At 45.2% G+C, this 18,919-nt stretch overlaps 1 protein-coding gene across 3 annotated transcripts in view; it reads right to left on the bottom strand.

Moving 5' to 3' along the window:
* Positions 1 to 391: 391 nt before the first annotated feature.
* Positions 392 to 18,919, bottom strand: part of ninjurin-2 — a 100,845-nt gene continuing 82,317 nt past the window's right edge. For all 3 annotated transcript variants that reach the window (XM_007894701.2, XM_042335697.1, XM_007894705.2), the window contains exons 2-4: positions 2,541 to 2,772; positions 1,622 to 1,804; positions 392 to 676 (exon numbers count right to left, since the gene is read on the bottom strand). In XM_007894701.2, coding sequence (XP_007892892.1) covers positions 1,623 to 1,804; positions 2,541 to 2,772 — 414 coding nt within the window. In that variant the 3' untranslated portion in view covers positions 392 to 676; position 1,622. The remainder of the gene's footprint in view (positions 677 to 1,621; positions 1,805 to 2,540; positions 2,773 to 18,919) is intronic.

An 18,919-nucleotide genomic window follows, 5' to 3' on the forward strand; every position in this document is an offset into this window, starting at 1 on the left:
GGCTCAACTTTTGTGCTAAAGGGAGGTGATCCAAAAGAAACAGGAATCCCGGTCGTTCACAAGTCTCAACAGCAGGATGGCTATAAAATTATTTAAAAATCATTCCTATGGAGATCCTGCTGTTAAGATTGTGCAGGAACATTTGTTTGTTTTATAAAAGAGAACCTGGTCCAAAACCTCTTCCTCAGAGATGCCATATTGATTGCTGGGAAAATCAAAGCTATCAATTGCAATGAGAGCATACCATTTGCCAGGAAGGGTGGTCGAGGTTGGGACACAAGAATCATTTAAAAAGTAGCTTGATGATGTGATGGGAGGACGTTATTCTGGAAGGATGAGATCCGATCGGCTGAAGGGCTTTCTTCATCCAAATCAATCTTGTGATTTTTTAAAAAAAACACAGGGGCCACTGTTAACACTTTTTCTTGAATTTTTTTGTACACAGCAGTGATCTAACTGTGGGCACGAGTGGCACCATCATGCATTATGGATGATACCATTCGTGTCAGGAGTAAACCAATGCCACTGATATTCTTTTCCTAAACACTTTCCAGTGCCAGAAGTGGCTCATTTAAAAGATTCACGCCTCGGTCACACCTTCAACAGTTTCAGTCATCCCACCGTTCCGTCAGAGATTCTTTGTAAACCATCGGAGGGGTCCTGAAGAGACATAACACTTGAAAAAAAGCAAAGGAAAGTAAAGAAGCAGCTGTCATATTTTAATAACAACAACAACAAAATTACATTTGTATAATGCTTTTCAGCACAATTACAATTACATTGTATAATGCTCTAATCACGCTCAAACACTTCACAGTCATTCCTGAAGGCAAAACTTTAGGAAGCTACAATTACCCCAGAGGCAGAGCAAGAATCCTGGTGCTGATACCCACTGAATGAGGGAGATGACTGATTCCAGGAGAAAGGAAAGGATAGGATATTGTGGGTCCCAGCCTGAACACTCTGGCTTTCAGCACATGGTACCGGAGAGTGAGGTAGGTTTGTTACTACTATTTCCCACACACTAAGTTCTTCTTCTAGGTGGAGGTATGAGGGGCGGTGGGGGGTGGGGAGAGAATAGGTGATACTGGATTCTCCTTCATGGACAGAGATGGTGAAACCAGCATCGTGACAGGGAGTGAATGTTCAGAGAAATGCTTGAGGCACAATGCGTGAGGAGGCACTCAGTCTCCGTAAAGCAGGATGCTAAAGTGATCAGAAGAGCCCCACCTTGGCAGTTCTATCAGTCAGGTAAAAGAGGTCTTCACGCTTGGGGAAGAAGACTGTCTGATTTCTGAACGGTCAAGCAGATTAACCTTTAAACTACAAATTAGAAATGGGAGGGCGAGTCACCTTGGGGTGGTGTTGCCCAGCTGATTAAATAATAATAATAATACTAATCCTTGCATTTAATATAGTGCTTTTCATGTCTTCTAGACGTCTCAAAGTGCTTCACAGAATATACTTTAAAGAGAATTGGCAAACCCACCTGTGTCTTTCCTGGCCTTTAGGGCTTCCACCAGACACTGCTGCACTTGAGCTTCCAGTACTTGGTACCGAAAAACGTGAAATGGTCTTAAAAAACAGCAACTTTAACTGTACAATAAACTGTGTAACTCACCTCATTTCCCGCTGTATGGTGGTGGGGTTGTGATGCCAGTGGCAGTTTGTTTCACGTTCTTGTGCGCTCCGAGAGCAGTGATGAACACGTTCACGACCAGAGCGGCTCCAACCATCAGGGTGGCAACATTGTTCAACAGGTTCAGCCTTTTCTGCTTGTCGACTTCATTCACGTTGAGTTTAGCTGAACAAAAAAATCAGCCACATCAAGAACCCACAGAAACACATTGAATCCTCCAGCCCCATCAAAATAACCCTCTGTCACATCCACTGCTGTGTCATTAATCGGGAAACTATAAGCTCTCCCTTACTGACGCACGATATTCTGTGTGCTGCTGACATACGACAAATCCTATACAGTGAGTGCTTTGAGACGCCTTGACGACATGCCAAATGCAAGGATTATTCTCTAATACAACACACTCAATACCAGAGTCGGAAACCTGAATCATAAAGATCTCCTGTATCACGTGCCCTTTTCTTTTAGCACGCAATGTTCATAACAACTCTTGCAAATGAGACATTTCACCATACCGTCACTAATGCTGACCTTTAGCTTACAAAGACCACAACAGACAGAGGGGCCAGGGTACAGAGGAATACGATGACAACACTTCATGATGACTACGTTCATGTTGAATTTTTTATATATTTGACAACAACAAGCAGCAAATTGCATTTATATAGCACCTTTCATGTCGGAAGGACATTCCAAGGAGTTAGACAAGAGTTTGCACAGAAAAATGTTGAGAGACAGGAAATGTCTGTCAAGTGCAGTGACTGTGTATGTATGCAGGAGGTTACACACTGCAATGTCCCCAAAAACAGCAATCAAATTAATGACATTTTCAGGAGAATTATCAGAAGGCATATTTGAAGAAACTCAAATGCAAGGATGATTATTATTATTATCAACTTACCAATAAAAACGAGAAAGATAAAAATTGTCATCTGAAGTACGAGAGACAGAGAAATCAGAACAATGAGGGGAGTGTAGTAGGCAGATCCTGAACCATGTGTGACAACCGTAACAAGCTGCGAGGCATTAGACATCAGTAAAGCAATGTCCAGCATGCCCTCTGCCATGCTCTTGATGGTGGCGTAGCGGTTGAAGTTGAGCGAAGCCATTCCTCTTGAACCAGGGTTACCATCCTGTGGGAAGTAAGAAGAGAAGAACGCAATGGACAAATGTGCATCACACAATCAAGCAGCACAGTGATCCTGGGAATCACAAGGGAAGCAAAACATCACAGCAAGATCATGGGAAAAGAAACCGGGTCAACTCAGCAACTCCTCCAGCCCACAGTAACAATGATTGAGACACTGAAACAGCCATATAATGTTTTGAACAATACATACTGTATATATTGAAGAAACACCATCATCACATTGAAAAACTTGTCATTCAATTTAACAAACTTGACATCTCAACTACACATTTTAGTTTCAGATGCACTAAGACAAAAGAACAAGGGGACAGAGGTTTGGAGTTGCAAAGGGCCAATGCCAAGATAGACACCAGGAAGTATTTATTTTCCCAGAGGGTAATTAACAACTGGAACAGGTTTGTAGGAAAGGTGTTTGAGGCCAGGTTGTGGGACTCATTAAAAAAAAGCTTGATGCTGTGATGGAAAGACAGGGAGAGTAAGTTTTCTGGAAGGGTGAGATCATATGACCTGAAGGGTATTCGTCATCTGATACAATTTTGTGACACAGCCTAGGAATAATGATATTCCTAGGGAACTTGATCGCTGAGTTTAATACAACAAGGAGCCAAGTGAACAAGTTGTGAGTGAATTCAGTAACACTTTAAGAGGAACCCACTGTAAAAATACTTGAGGTGGTGTGAGTGACCTGGTGATCGACTGTGAATTGTTTCCTTGCTTGTTTGCAGTGATTACGTTTACAGTTGTTAATTCTTCGCTGAGAAGGTCAATGCAGCAACTGCACCACCAGCATGAAACTAGAAGTGACAAGGCCAACCAACAATGTTAATCCGGATTCTTAAGAGAAATAATCATTCACTGGACACCATCAGCCCTGCCAGCAAACACCTCTCAGTCTCAAGATAGCATCAGCATCACATAGCTGCACCCCCCACCCGCAGGACCTTCTGTGGCATCTCTCTGCCAGATGAAAACTTTGCACCATCCATTCAGCCACTGTAACTGAGATGTGACGATGATCCTCCACCATGTTTTGCTATTGCCTAACGTGCAATTGGATGTGCCCCAGGAGGCTGCTCAGACCCATTTCCTTTCATGCTTTGACAAACACAAGAATGAACGTCCCATTCAAGACCAAAGACATTCTTCAGAGTTGCACATTTTTGTGTGATTACAATTTCTGATGTGGCAGTTACTGAGCAGCAAACTCAACTGTCTGCCGAGCTAAACACGTTTTATCAGCCTGCTTCCTGCAGAGTAGCACAACAGGAATGCAAAGATCAGCCAATCTGAAATAACTCAAGCTGCAGTGGATCGTATTTTAAGCAATGCCTGACTGTATTTTAAGCAACATAGTGGGCTGTATTTTAAGCATTGTGATGTGCTCCAGTCCCAAATCCTGTGTGAAGGGCACTATATAAACAAGTTGTTATTGGTTGTACCTTAAGGAATGCTGGGCTGTACTTTAAGGAATGCATTATTTTCAACAAAAGCATGAGTGTTCAGGCACTTATGTGATTCATGAAAGAAATTATTTTGATTCCAATCTTTTACATTAGCATGATGTCCCAAGGTGCTGGAATAGTAATCATGGGATCTTTAGTTTAGGAACTGAATTTAAGAATTGTCCAAATTTCTGAGTAACCTGAAATGCTCAAACACATCCAGCCCCAAGAGGAATTCCTTTCCCTGTTCTGTGGTGATGCGTCAGTATAGAACCTTGTTTCGTAGGAAAATTCAACCCCTCAACCACTAGATGACACTGCATACATTCTGAATAAAAAGAGACTGCTGAGAAAAACGTTTTGTGGAAATACGTAACATTTATCAATGCCTGCATGTTCCACAGACTTCACTCAAATTTCATTACTTCTGAAATAAAGCTGCTTCTTAGTATCCCTGAGATTCTTTTTTCCAATGAACATCTTGATTTTACTCCAGTGGGTTCACTTTAGTAGCATATTGGTTAGATATGGATCTATTCTGGGGATCGCATTCTGGGGGTAATAATCCCTTAAAAAAACACTGTAAATAAATAATAATTTGGTCACTCAATCCATGACTGTTTGTGGGACACTGCTGTGCGCGCTTGACTGCTGCGTTTCGCCCACAAAATACACCATCAATTCACTTTACAATATATTCTGTGAAGCCCTTTGAGACGTCTCAACAAAGTGATAAGGTGCTATATGAAATGTAACAATTATTATTATATAAGTGGCCCCCAGTACCATCCGCTGAGAAAAATCACGGACAAAGTAAATAAATGTCAGCCTGGCTCAGTGGGTAGTACTTTTGACTCTGAGTCAAAATGTTGTGGGCTTAAACCCCAGATTGGGCCTTTAAACTCGCAATCTAGGCTGACATTTCAATTCAATGCTGGAGGAACGCTGCATTGTCAGGAGGTTCCGTTCTTTGGATGAGATGTTAAACCAAGGTCCCTTCTGCCCTCTCGGGTGCACATTAAAGATCATGTCGTATGAATTGAAAAGAGAAAGGAATTTCTCCCAGTGTGCTGGCCAATAATCCCCAGATAAAATTGGTCATTCGCTTCATGTTTAGTCATGGGATATTGCTGTACGCAAATTGGCTACTATGTTTGCCTACAAAATGCACAGTCACGACAGTTTACAGTAAACACTGTGAAGTGCCTTGAGACATCATGCTGAAGGCACTTTATTAAATGCAGGGATTATTGAGTAAAGTAAAGCAGCTTTAACTCTGAGCATGGCAAGTCATCGTCCAATAAAATGAGTCAAGGACAGTGATGATAATAATAATCGTTGCATTTGCTATAGCGCCTTTTCACGTCATTGAGATGTCTCAAAGCGCTCCACAGGATACACTGTAAAGTGGATTGACTGTATTTTGTGGGCGAAACGTGGCAGCCAATTGTGCACAGCAGTAGAGAAGATAAAAGCCAAGCAGAAGTGATAAACGTGATTCCCCAAACATGTTTGTTTTATGAGGGAGGAGAAAAGAGTAATAAAAGGACAATTTTGTCTTGGTTCTGCTGCATCAAAGTTAAATCATTTGTGTTGCAAACCAGCCCTTTCTGTGCTTCAAAGGTTCAACACCATGGGAGTGTGGCTGCTCTGTGGGGGAATGCGGATATCACCCACCAGACAGATCCACGCAGCTCAAAGAGCCGCTAACTGTCTCATCACAGAACGTCATGAAGCACAAGCTGAACGTCCATGGAGAAAGGAGTCAACGACACGAACATCCAGATCCATTCAATGCGTTAAACAGTGAATGAACTGTTTAATGGACCCAGTGACAAAGATTCAGTTTCTAACAGGACCTCTGCTCACTTTCTCAGCAGTTAATGCTGTTGTACTGATAGACAGGAACCAAACAGATGTGGCCAAGTTTGGCATCAAAATAGACCTAGTAACTATTCAGACAGCAATCGATCATGTTGTAATGTTTAATGCAAAGACTTTTTGTTCTTTTATTTTCAGTGAATTGGACGACAGCACTAATTACAGCTTAAAAGCCATGAACTCCATCTTCTCTCTCCCCCCCTCCCCCGCACAGTGCTGTCTCCTGTAGCCCACGGTCTGATGTTGCCCCACTAATCACTTGCTCCCGGTCTCTGAGTGCGCATTTTGGCTGCCCCCCTGACCCCAGCCGCTCTTTCGGAAAATGCTCCTGCTCCTAACCCCCACACTCCGCTACTCCCACTTTGTCCTCCTCTCCCGCCGCCCTCCTCGCCTTCTCTCTCTCCTGGACCCCACCATTACCTCCCTCTGCTCCAGCCTGGGCATCCTCCACCAGGCCCATCATGGCTCCCGGCATTGGTTGTCCCAGAGTAGCCACCCCATCTGGCAAACACTTTCTCCGCACCAACCGCCTCCGAAAGGCAAACAGCCCTTTCCGCTCCCTCATCCATACCCTCTCTAACTCTCTCCCCTCCTCAAACTCCAAGACCATTTCTCTTCCACAATCCCAAATCCTCTCTAAACCACTTTCTCCTCCATCACCCCCCACCCACAACAGCAAACCTATCCGCATCTCCCTCCAAAATGTCCGCTCCCTCTCCCATATAACCCTTACAATCCATGACCTCATCTGGATGATATTCTTGGGCTTATGGAAACATGGTTCTCCCCTAGTGACCTCATCCCCCTCTTTGAAGCCCCCCACCCACCCGCCCCAAACAACGTGGCGGCGGGGTGGCCCTCATTTGTCAAGCTTCCCTTGGTCTATCCCCCCATTCCTCTGGCCTCCTCTCCTCCTTAAACCTCACCCTCAACATCAACTCACTGACCCACAACCGTGGCCATCCCCTTGACCTCGTCATCATACATGGCCTTGACATCTCCGAACTGTTCATCTAGACAAGACCATCTTGGATCACTTCCTCATCTCCCTCCCCTCTTCCAAGCCCTCCATTATTGTTTCCATCCCGGAAAAAGCTTCCCCTTGAGTCCCTCACAAATGCCCTCTTCCTCAGACCTCCTCTCCCAGTGGCCTTCCACCCACAGTGATCCTGATGCAGCCATCAAGCTGCTGACCGACCATCTCTCCACAACCTTTAATTCCCTGGCTCCCCTGAAATCCAGGGCTGTTTCCTAATCCACCCGCTCCCCTGGTACAAGAGTCATCTCTGCTCACTTAAAACCCAAACCCGGACGCACAAGCGCAGATAACAGAAATTCGGCCTCACAATTCAACCCCATCTGTGGCTCTAGCAACTCTGTACCTACCGCCTATCAATTTCACAGGTCAAAATTGACTTTTACTCCAAAGTCATCCTAAGAGGCCAAAAACAACCAAAAGACACTGTTTTCAATCATTACCATCACTTCCTTCGGGCCCCCCTCTAGCTTCCTCTATCCTCACATCAAACGGCAAGTGTGAAGAGATCCCAGCCTTCTTTTCCTCAAAGATTGAAAACATCCGCTTGGTCCATCATCCTCCCACACCACTTCCCCTTCCATCCCACCCAGACCATCCACACTGCCTTCTCCCTCCACCAAGACTCCTGCCACTCCTCCTTCTTATACTCCTTTGCCCCCATTTCTCCATTCTCCCTTTCAACCACAATCTCCCACATGAAGTTCATCACCTGTTGCCTCGAACCCCTCCCCACCATACTCAATTCCCCCTCCTCTCCCCCTGCTGGCTGACACGGTCAACCAGTCTCTCTCCTCAGGCGCTGTTCAACTACCCCTGAAAACCATTGTTATCACACCCCTCCTCAAAAAATCCACCCTTGATCCCTATAATCTCTCACCCTACTGTTCCATTTCCAACCTACCCTTCCTTGCTAAAGTCCTGGAACGCATTGTTGCAGGTCAACTTCGGTCACACCTCTCCCTCCACTTCCTCCTCGAGTGCCTGCAGCTTGGTTTTTGCCCTGCCCACAGCACATGTCAAAGTCACAAACAACTTCCTCTCCATCTGTGACCAGGGCTCCCTCTGCCTCCTCATCCTCCTGGATGTCTCTGCCATGTTCGATACAGTCAACCACACCATCCTCCTCCACCGCCTCTCCTCCCTCATACACCTTGGTGGGACCACACTCGCATAGTTCAAGTGCTACTTAACCTAGCACCTTCACTTCATCTCGGCAAATGGTTTCTCCTCCCACCCCCGTCCGATCACCTGTGGAGTACCCCAGGGCTCCATCCTTGGTCCTCTTCTTTTCCTCATCTATATGCTTCTTCTTGGCGATGTCATCCGCAGACACGGGGTAAACTTCCACATGTATGCGAATGACACACAAATCTACTTGGCCTCCTCCAGCATTGACTCCCTGATGAGTGCAAATTTCCTGCAGCTGAATGTGGGCAAGGTGGAAGCCATAATCTTTGGCTCCCATCAATGTCTTCACTCCTGCGGATCTGAACTCCTCAACCTCCCTGGGCTCTCCCTCAGACTCACCGAACCAGTGCACAATCTAGTTGTTGCCCCCCAGTTGTTGTAAAATGTCAGCAAGGTCTAAGAGCAGACAGGACTCATTTTGCACATGGTCAGACTCACTCACCTCTTGCTGCTGAATGGTTTAACGGCCTCTCATTTCAGTTCAGTTTTCCTTACTCTTCTTTCAGTTGGGAAAAGGCTGAGCTTGTCATGTAACTCTGCACTTGAAATTTAGTCACGAGGACATGCTGGAGAGCTTACAGAATACACTGGGAGCTGTTTTCCACCATGAGCACACAACACTGAGGCTGCATAACATTAAACAGAGGACAGTAGATACCCAGGAGGGACTCGCAGACTGAAGAGGAGTGCAGCACTTTAGATGCTTCATATTCAGGTATAACTGTAGAGTGAGCTCCAATTAATTCTCCTGAATTCCTCTGGAATGTAATTGAGGGTTTGGATGGTTCCATATACTACATTTTTCAGCACACTGAAATGCTATCTGTGTGAAGGACGCCAGATAAATGCAAGTTGCCTTGGGACATCCTTCTGATGTGAAAGACGCCACATAAATGTAGTTTTTTGTTGTTGTTGTGTAGATAACTAAGAATAAATCTGGACTATATGTTCAAAGGGTTAAAATTCAGGGGTTTGGATATTTTGCATAAGAATTGTGGTAACCAGGAGTGAGCTCTAATCATGGGTCATTATAAAGGTGCAAGAGAGTAATGCTTTGTAAACATAATCTGTGTCTCAGGATAATGATAAGATTGCTTTCTTTTTTTGTTCAATGTTCCTCTCCTCGAGGGGCTGGCTCGTCACAAGGATATGATCCCGAGGATGTCAGGCGCCCTCTGCTACCAAGTGGTGAGTCATGTGTGAGTCCTGACAGGGTATTCGACTGGGGCATCACAACCAAGTCTAATCCTGCCCTAACTCAAAGTCCACATACACCTCACTAGCAGGAGTCACTGAGTAGAGATCAGGAGTGGAAACTCTGGTAGATTTCCCGCTCTCTAACTCAGAACAATTAGAGTGGGTTTGACCTACTCTCTCCTCATCTCCCAGCTCCACCTTCTGGCCCCTCTCCTGTCCAACATCATCAACCTCTCCTTGTCCACCGGTTCAGTTCCCACCCCCCTAAAAACAGCCGTCATCACGCCCATCTTGAAAAAACCTTCCCTGGACCCATCCAGGGAGTCCTGTAGCTCAGTGGTTAGAGCACTCGCTTTGCAAGTGAGAGACCTGAGTTCAATTCCAGACAGGGCGAAACCTTGGGCAAGTTTCCTTACTCCACACAGAGCCTAATAATAATCCCTCCAAAACTAAAAACAATAATAAATTGGTCATTTTCAATCTACGACTGTTTGTGGGACATTGCTGTGCGCAATTGGCTGCCGCGTTCGCCCACAAATATACAGTCAATTCACTTTACAGTGTGTTCTGTGAAGCGCTTTGGGACGTCCTCCCGACGTGAAAAGCGCTATATCAAATGCAAGGATTATTATTATTATTATTATTATCCCTTCTCTCCAGCTATTGCTCCATCTCTAACGTCCCATTCCTCTCCAAGGTCCTGGAATAAGTCATTGCATCCCAGCTCCGCTCCTTTCTTTCTCGCCATTCCCTCTTGAACCCTCCAATCCAGCTTCCGCGCTGCCCACAGCACGGAAACAGCCCTGGTCAAAGTCACTAATGACATTCTGAACATCTGTGATCAGGGCTCCCTCTCCCTCCTTGTCCTCCTGGACCTCTCTGCCGCCTTCGACACTGACCACTCCATCCTCATACACCGCCTCTCCTCTTTACTTAATCTTCATGGACCTGCCCTTGCCTGGTTCGATTCCTATCTCTCTCACCGTCTTCACTTTGTTGCCTCTAACAGTTTCTCCTCCAGCCCCCGCACTGTCACATCTGGCGTCCCCTAGGACTCTGTCCTTGGCCCTCTCCTCTTCAATATCTATATGCTCCCCCTTGGTGACACCATCCGCAGACATGGGGTTAACTTCCCTATGTATGTGGATGACACCCAACTCTATCTTTCTGCCCCCACCCTCAACTCCAGGATCACTGCTGTCCTGACAGACTGCCTGTCAGACATCAAGTCCTGGATGAGGGCAAATTTCCTACAGTTGAATGTGAGCAAGACTGAGGCCCTCCTGATTGGCTCAGGCCAGCGCCTCAGCACCTCAGGCTCTGGCAGCATCAACATCCATGGTTGCGCACTTCAACTCACCAAGCCAGTCAGGAACCTAGGTGTCTTGTTCGACCCTCAACTATCTTTTCTTCCCCACATCCAAGCCATGACCCGCTCTGCCTTCCCTCACCTCTGTAACATCGCCCGACTCCGCCACTACCTCACCCCTCAGGCCACTGAAACTCTTGTTCATGCCTTCATCACCTCCAGGCTCGACTATGCAAATCCCCTGCTTGTCGGCCTTCCCAACTCTCCCTCCACGGGCTGCAGATAATCCAGAACTCTGCAGCCTGTGTCCTCTCCCGAACCAAACTCCGTGACCCCATCTCCCCCATTCTTTCCCGACTCCATTGGCTCCCTATCCTTCAGAGGATCCAGTTCAAGATCCTGGTCCTCACCTACAAAGCCCTCCATGGCCTCGCCCCACCCTACCTCTGTGACCTCCTAACCCCCTACCAACCCGCCCGCTCTCTCTGTTCAGCCGGCTCTGGCCTGTTCCACGTCCCCCGACCCACCCGCCCCACCATTGGCGGGAGAGCCTTCAGCCCCTCTGCCCCCAACCTCTGGAATTCCATTCGCCAATCACTCTGCCTCGCCCCCTCCTTAGCCTTCTTCAAGTCCCGCCTCAAGAACCTCCTCTTCGAACATGCCATTGGTTAACCTCCTTCCCCTCCCCTCCCTTCTCCCTCCCCCCCGCCCCGACCCTAGCTCGGCTCTGAAATGCTGTACACTGTCCAGTGCCTTGGGACATCCTCCCGTCGTGAAAAGCGCTAAACAAATGTAATCTTGTTGTTGTTGATTCCAATCTGCCACCTTCTGCTTTGCACAGTTCAGTGCTGCACTGGGCTATGCCTTTGCCTGCAGGGACATTGGAGAGTAAAAACATTTCACATACGTGCAATATTTCAATAATAATATTCCTTGCGTTTAATATAGCGCCTTATCACGTTGTTGAGATGTCTCAAAGCGTTTTACAGAATATATTGTAAAGTAGATTGACTGTGCATTTTGGAAATTGCGGGCAGCAGTGTCCCACAAACAGTGTGGATTAAGTGACTACACTTTTTTTGGAGGGATTATTACCACCGGAAAGTGATTCACCACTTGATTAACAACCGGGTTTCTCCTTTCTGCTAGGTAAACAGAAAACAACATGCAGGTAAGTAACAATATACAGTCAGTTGCTGTCATATCACAGTTTGGTGGTCTATAACCTCACGTTATCACAGATCACATTATACAGCAGCTGCTGGTCAGCTCTTCTAAGTCATTGGGAAGTTTCATAATGTTTGTCCTAACATCGCCAAAGTCCACAGGGTAATGTCTGATCAGTAGCGATGGCTCTCAGGCCAATTCCCAGTGGATGCCAGCAACACTGCTGATGATTGGAGGGCTTTTAGTGACCTGGGACGCTGCCCTGCTTGAGGGGTGCTATATAAATGCAAGTTGTTGTGCACCTGAGTGCCGTGTACAGGAAGCTAGCTGGTCAGCACCTGATACAAAAGTGTAACCTGCAGGTCCACCTGCATTAGATATAAACCTGGAGTAAGACTGAAGTACAACAAGGTGCAACTGTTTGATGTGCACTCTTCTCTCTCTTTGATCCAGAGGGTGGTTGCCTATCAGAAGGCAGCAATTGTGAAGAGGTTGATGTGTGTCTTTTAAGTACATCAATTAATAATAATAATCCTTGCATTTGATATAGCGCTTTTCACGTCGGGAGGACGTCCCAAAACGCTTCACAGAACACACTGTAAAGTGAATTAACTGTATATTTGTGGGCGAACGCGGCAGCCAATTGCGCACAGCAATGTCCCACAAACAGTCGTAGATTGAAAATGACCAATTTATTATTGGTTTTTTTTGGAGGGATTATTATTAGGCGTGTGGAGTAAGGAAACTTGCCCAAGGTTTCGCCCTGCCTGGAATTGAACTCAGGTCTACTCACTTGCAAAGCGAGTGCTCTAACCACTGAGCTACAGGACTCCAATTCATTGATCATCAAGAGTCTGCTCTTGCAGCTTACCTTGTGAACTGTGCCCAATATCAAACTGCATCAGAATGCTGACTCCGATCATACTGAGTGCTTTCTGGGATCATTCAAAGGGGTGTTTTGGGGTCACAGAAGCACTGCACATGAATTATTCAGCTCTTTGGATGAGGCTGATTAACCATACACACTATGGTCCTTACAATGCTGCTCTAGCACTCACAGGCTGAGCTCTTCGTGTTATAAAAATAATGAAACATTTTCTACTGTGAACATCCTATAAGATACAGTAACAGAAAATGTAACACAGAAAACATGCCAGCCAAGGTCAAATGGGCAAAATGTAAAAACAACAGCACATTTAACTCTGCTTCAGGTCTATTTTAAGTGGCAATGGAATTTGATGGCCTATCAAGGTGAGGGATGGTTGCCCTCTAGTACCTCACCAGAATGTCCGTCATTCATGTGTGAACTTTGACAGTGGAATCTTCCATGGTGCTAAAATACCATTCATTGAAGCAATTGGTGCTGCACAACTGGGAAACAGATGCAAAAGTGACTGGTCTGTCCAGACGAGAGGGATTCTGCAGCAAAATTTCCTCGATTTGCCTTCAAAACCCTATTAAAAACTGGACTCTTGGACCACATCTTCATTCCACAACATCAAATGACTCCTTCTTTCCATCCTGTTCACCCAGTTTGCCTTCGTGAAGTGCTCTGATACATTGTCGTATGTGAAAGGTGCTTATGTAAGTGCTCTGCAAGGGGTTGATGCATCGAAGCAGAGTGGTCATACTCCTGCAATGTGCCCTTCGAGGAGGGCAACAGAGGCAATCAATGCCATTCAGGAATTGGAAAGAACACCTCCTGGATGTGACAAGTCTTCTTCTGTGCTAAAAAAAACAAAGTGTCTGAAATGACTGTTCTGGAGGTTAGTGCTTTGGGTTCTCAGCAATACTGTGAGTTTAATTTTTGATGCAAATGGCCAACAAATGAAGCAGCAGCCGTCAGAGCGAGCAGGGAGGGCTTTCCACAGAAAAGTAAAACAATAATTCTCCAAGACAAGGCAGGCTGCAAAATAGTTGAAAATTATAAAAAAAATTCATTTTGACCTCGCCTCTTCACCTCCCCAACTGTACTGCTAATCTGCCTTTCACACGTACAGTATTTAAAAGTAGCCATGAGATCAGTGTCACCCGGGACCGTTATCCCTGCTGTGCTCCTGGCTCCTCGGTCCCTCCGGGTTTTATATGACAGCTTCTTGGCTGGAAGTGAAAATTTAAAAAATTGTTCTCACGTCGAGCTGATCTGATTTTTTTTCACAGACAGCAGCGGTATCTGAAAGAACATACAGTTTTTTTCTCTGCCTCATGCTACAATGTTCTGACTGTGAGTCTGTGTGTGATAAAAACACACGCATTCACAAGAAACTCTCAATGCCCTTCATTCTTCCTTCTATTGCTCCAGCGATTACTGGATGCCTATCAAGGCCTCTCTTCTCTCTTTCTCCCTCAGAGCAACTGTTGCTAAAGATTCTTTCAAAACGAACTTCATACCACAATCAAATTCAATCACTCAAAATTCTGTAACTTGGTCGCCAAAGTCAACCTCAAAAATAATATCTACCGTAATGAAAGAAAAATATTTTTTGCGCAAATTCCTTCTTTTTAAACAAAATAGCTGTACAGACCTGATCTTCTTCCATCTTTGCCTGGACAGCCATTTTGCAAAATAAGTTTCCCAGGAGTTGGACTACCCAGGATGCATTCATATAATATTAAATAATAATATTCTGAATGCTGATTTTAATATAGCTGAAAAATGCTTCTGCAAAGTGCCAAGGATTGAGCATTCCAGTGGGACTTTTCTTTTCAATAATTCTTACTTCTCCAAATTTAAAGCATTATAATTCCCTTAGAAACTAATCAGGCTCTTCTCCTGATGGCTTAGAGAGCAAAAAGAAGCAAAAAGGGTTGTAAGCGGACAGCAGAGGAGGAAGCAAAGCCCTCAGCATCCACATCTAAATGTTCCTAACGTGCAACTGGAGTTTGGGGTGCACTGAATGAGAAACACAACAAAATCTTTCAATGAACCTCACAGAATAATGATATGTTTTAGGTCAGTTAACCATCCTGGACATCAAGACCCAGAAGATAAATGACAATCTTTTGTGGAGTCCTGTAGCTCAGTGGTTAGAGCACTCGCTTTGTAAGCGAGAGACTTGAGTTCAATTCCAGGCAGGGCGAAACCTTGGGCAAGTTTCCTTACTCCACACACCTAATAATAATCCCTCCAAAACCAAAAACAATAATAAATTGGTCATTTTCAATCTACGACTGTTTGTAGGACATTGCTGTGTGCAATTGGCTGCTGCTTTCGCCCACAAATATACAGTCAATTCACTTTACAGTGTGTTCTGTGAAGCGCTTTGGGACGTCTTCCCGACCTGAAAAGCGCTATATCAAATGCAAGGATTATCATTATTATTATTAAACGATGATCTTAAATGGACGATTACGAGGTCATTCAATAAAGAGCTGAGTGACTTTCCCAAGTGACAGAGAATCAAGTTATCACTGATTAATTAGCTTCATTTACATTGTGTTCTGATGGCAATATTTCCCAGAAATTCACTTCAGATTGTAACTAAATGTGGATGGGGTAGTGGGATTGGATTTGGTGGTAGGGGAGGGGGTGGAAGGGAGTATGAGAAGTAGCCAGGATTTCTGCTGCTGACCACTATCCAGTGACCCTATTGAAATTATTGGTGTGAGTGAGTGTGTGTGTACTTGTGCGTGTTTCCCCATCAGATAAGACCACGATTGAGGTCAGCTATGATGCCCAATGCCTTCCCCTGTCCTCTTTTACCCAGACAGTTATTCAAGGAAATCTCCAAGGGACAGAGAGGCAAGTTGAGCTTCCTAATTTTCACTCATAAACGACTTCTACGTCAAATGAACCCAACCTTATCGTGATTCACAGGCAACACACCCCAGCAAGCGCTGAGATTCTGCTTTCACCAGACTGCTGTTCGTTCTTTAATTAAACAGCTGGAAAAAGCCAACATCTGTTGTGAGAAAGGTGTGAAAGACAGACACAAACAGTGACTATGGTTGATGGAAACACAAATCTTTGGGTGACAAATGCTACTTACACCTAAAAAAGAGTCATCTACAGGGCTATGGGGAAAAGGGCAGGTAAATGGGACCGAGACAATTGATTTAAAGAGCCGCCACAGACACTATGGGCCAAATAGCCTTCTTTACTGCATAGTTCTATTGCACCACCACTTACAATATCCTTCACCCCTGAACCTGCCTCCCACACCCCACCAATTCCTTCCACACACTCTGTAGCTTTCTTCCAATGTTTCACTAAAAATCTGCTGCAATCAGTCCATTTTATGGCTGATGTCATCCCAAACAGCAGGCTTGAAAACCCTGTCAGTGCATAAACTTTCTGTTCATTAAAACTGAAAAATAAGCCACAGAAATTTCTCAGAGTACATTTATTTTTCTTGGAGTGGTTTAACACAGCATTTGCCCAGCGCAGTGAGTTCCTTTCCCCCTGCACCCACCTCCTGAGTGTCTCTGCTCCACTGAACTCCACCCCGAGTTCAAGCATCTGGTGCTCTGCCTGTTTCCCTCCCCTGATAGCAACAGCATTGTGAGCTTGGCCATGTCAAGATTTTGTGGAAAGCTGAATGAGCACAATTAATTGCCTTATTGACGATGGTTAGATGGTACTGCTTGTGGTGTTGCCTGTTTGCTCTGTGTGAGTGAAAGCATCTCATCTAAAGGACAGCACCTCTGACAATGCAGTCCTGCCCAACCAATGATGGGAGACTGGATTTTGAGTTCAAAGTCCTGACATGGGGCTTGAACCTACAACCTTCTGACTCAATCAAGAGGTGAGAGAGCTACCAACTGAACTTGGCTGTTACAATGTTGGTGATTGCGGTAGCCTTTTTAACACAGCAAATTCCGATAAACAGCCATGAAGTGAAAAATCGATTTATGAGGAGAATTGGTAGCCGTGACATTGGAAGGAACTCCAATTTCTTTTCGAGTTATGCCATCGGATTTTTGATGTCCACCTCAACAGACCAACAGGACCTCAGTTTATAGTCTCAATGGCACCCTGACAATGCAGCTCCATCAAAATTGGACTAGAGTGTCAAGCTGGACAATGAGCTAAAACACTGGCATGGAGTTGAAACTGCAATCTTCTGCTCCAGAGGCAAGAGTGCAAACAACTGAGCTTGGCTGACAGCTTCCTGATTGATCTAAGGCTTCAGAATGAAATGAATTGAGCCGGACTGAGGTGAGTACAGGCTCAATGCAGCATTGAACAGAGGTGGCTCAGAGAGGCCAAAGTGAAAGCCAATGTGGAAGAGTGAAACCCCATCTTCAACTGCAAATTGCACTCAAACAGCTGGGCATTTCTTAAATGATTCAAGTGAGGTGCTTGCGAACAAATTCACTCAGCATCTGGCCATTCCTCCATGGTGTCGTCAATACCTACCTTACGCATTCATTTCCAGCTTCTTTTCACACCAACCATACTGTATGTTCCTCCACCTATTTCTGACTGTTCACTCACAATTCTCTTCTCTCCACCATCAGTGGTTAAGCCTCCTGTCATTATCCCTCTGCGTCTTGGAATTCTCTTTCAAACTACCTCTTATCCTGCCTTCAAAAACCTCCTAAAAATATTTATCGTCAGCTTTTGCCATTTGACACATTAGGTCCACCGACACATTCGGCAAACAGTTTGAAACAATCCTTTATGGGAAAGGCACAGCTGTGTATATACAAGTTGTTATTGTTACTCCGAGAATTGGAGTGCTTGACGCTGACCCTGGGTGCAAGCAGTACAGCCGTGCTCCGTTTCCAGGATTGACATTTCTCATTGACCTTCATTTTAGAAGGTTTCCCCCAAAAGGAAATCGTCAATAACAACAACAATTTGTATTTGTATAGCGCCTTTCACATCAGGAGGACATCTCAAGCCACTGAGTGAGGGCTGCAGCTTTGGTTGGATGGAGAGATGCCCCCTCAGCTGGTGGTAGGTTTCATGACTACAGAACCTCTCAGACTGCTCCTGAATAGGTCTCAATCACCCATTAATAATACATGCTGCCCAGTGCCATCAAACATTTATAACTGCATTTCTGCAACTTACTTCCGCTCTGTTTGAATCTATTGCAGTCCTGTAGCTCAGTGGTTAGAGCACTCGCTTTGCAAGTGAGTAGACCTGAGTTCAATTCCAGGCAGGGCGAAACCTTGGGCAAGTTTCCTTACTCCACACAGAGCCTAATAATAATCCCTCCGAAACCAAAAACAATAATAAATTGGTCATTTTCAATACACGACTGTTTGTGGGACACTGCTGTGCGCAATTGGCTGCCGCGTTCGCCCACAAATATACAGTCAATTCACTTTACAATATATTCTGTGAAGCGCTTTGGGACATCCTCCCGACGTGAAAAGCGCTATATCAAATGCAAGGATTATTATTATTATTGTTTGAAAGGTGGCGATAGCCTCTTCACTTAAATTGAACATGTCAGCTCTTTGCAACAATATCGCTGCACTAACCACCTGTATGGTGTTTACAGTTTGTGCTTTATGTTTCTGGTCAGCACTTGTTCTAAAGTGTTTTGTTGGTGTTTGGCTCCAGCTGCTCCTGCGTGGTTCAAGGCAGTGTTACGATTGCTTCTACTGGAGTTTCTAGGAGATTGAACCATCAGGCGTTTATAATACAGAGGAGGCCAATTGGCCCATCATGCCTGTACTGGCTTTCTGACAGAGCCACTTGCGAAATGCACCATCGCCCAGCTCCTTTTTCCTTTCTGAACAAACCTTCATACATGAAAATATTTGTCCAATATCGTACATCTGTCACCAAAAAAGCTGCCGCGCTCAATGCTGGTGGGTGAGCAGCCAACATTCACACTCCTCTTTTAGCTGCTGCCTGATCCCTTTCCCTGGCAGCGAATGAGTCGGGTCCCATGCTGGATCTGCCACCCCAACTGATGGAGGGAGGAGGTGTCAGCTGAGTTGAGGGTCG

This window comes from Callorhinchus milii, unplaced genomic scaffold (assembly GCF_018977255.1).
Source record: "Callorhinchus milii isolate IMCB2004 unplaced genomic scaffold, IMCB_Cmil_1.0 Scaffold5, whole genome shotgun sequence".
In the NCBI taxonomy this organism is placed as follows: domain Eukaryota; kingdom Metazoa; phylum Chordata; class Chondrichthyes; order Chimaeriformes; family Callorhinchidae; genus Callorhinchus; species Callorhinchus milii.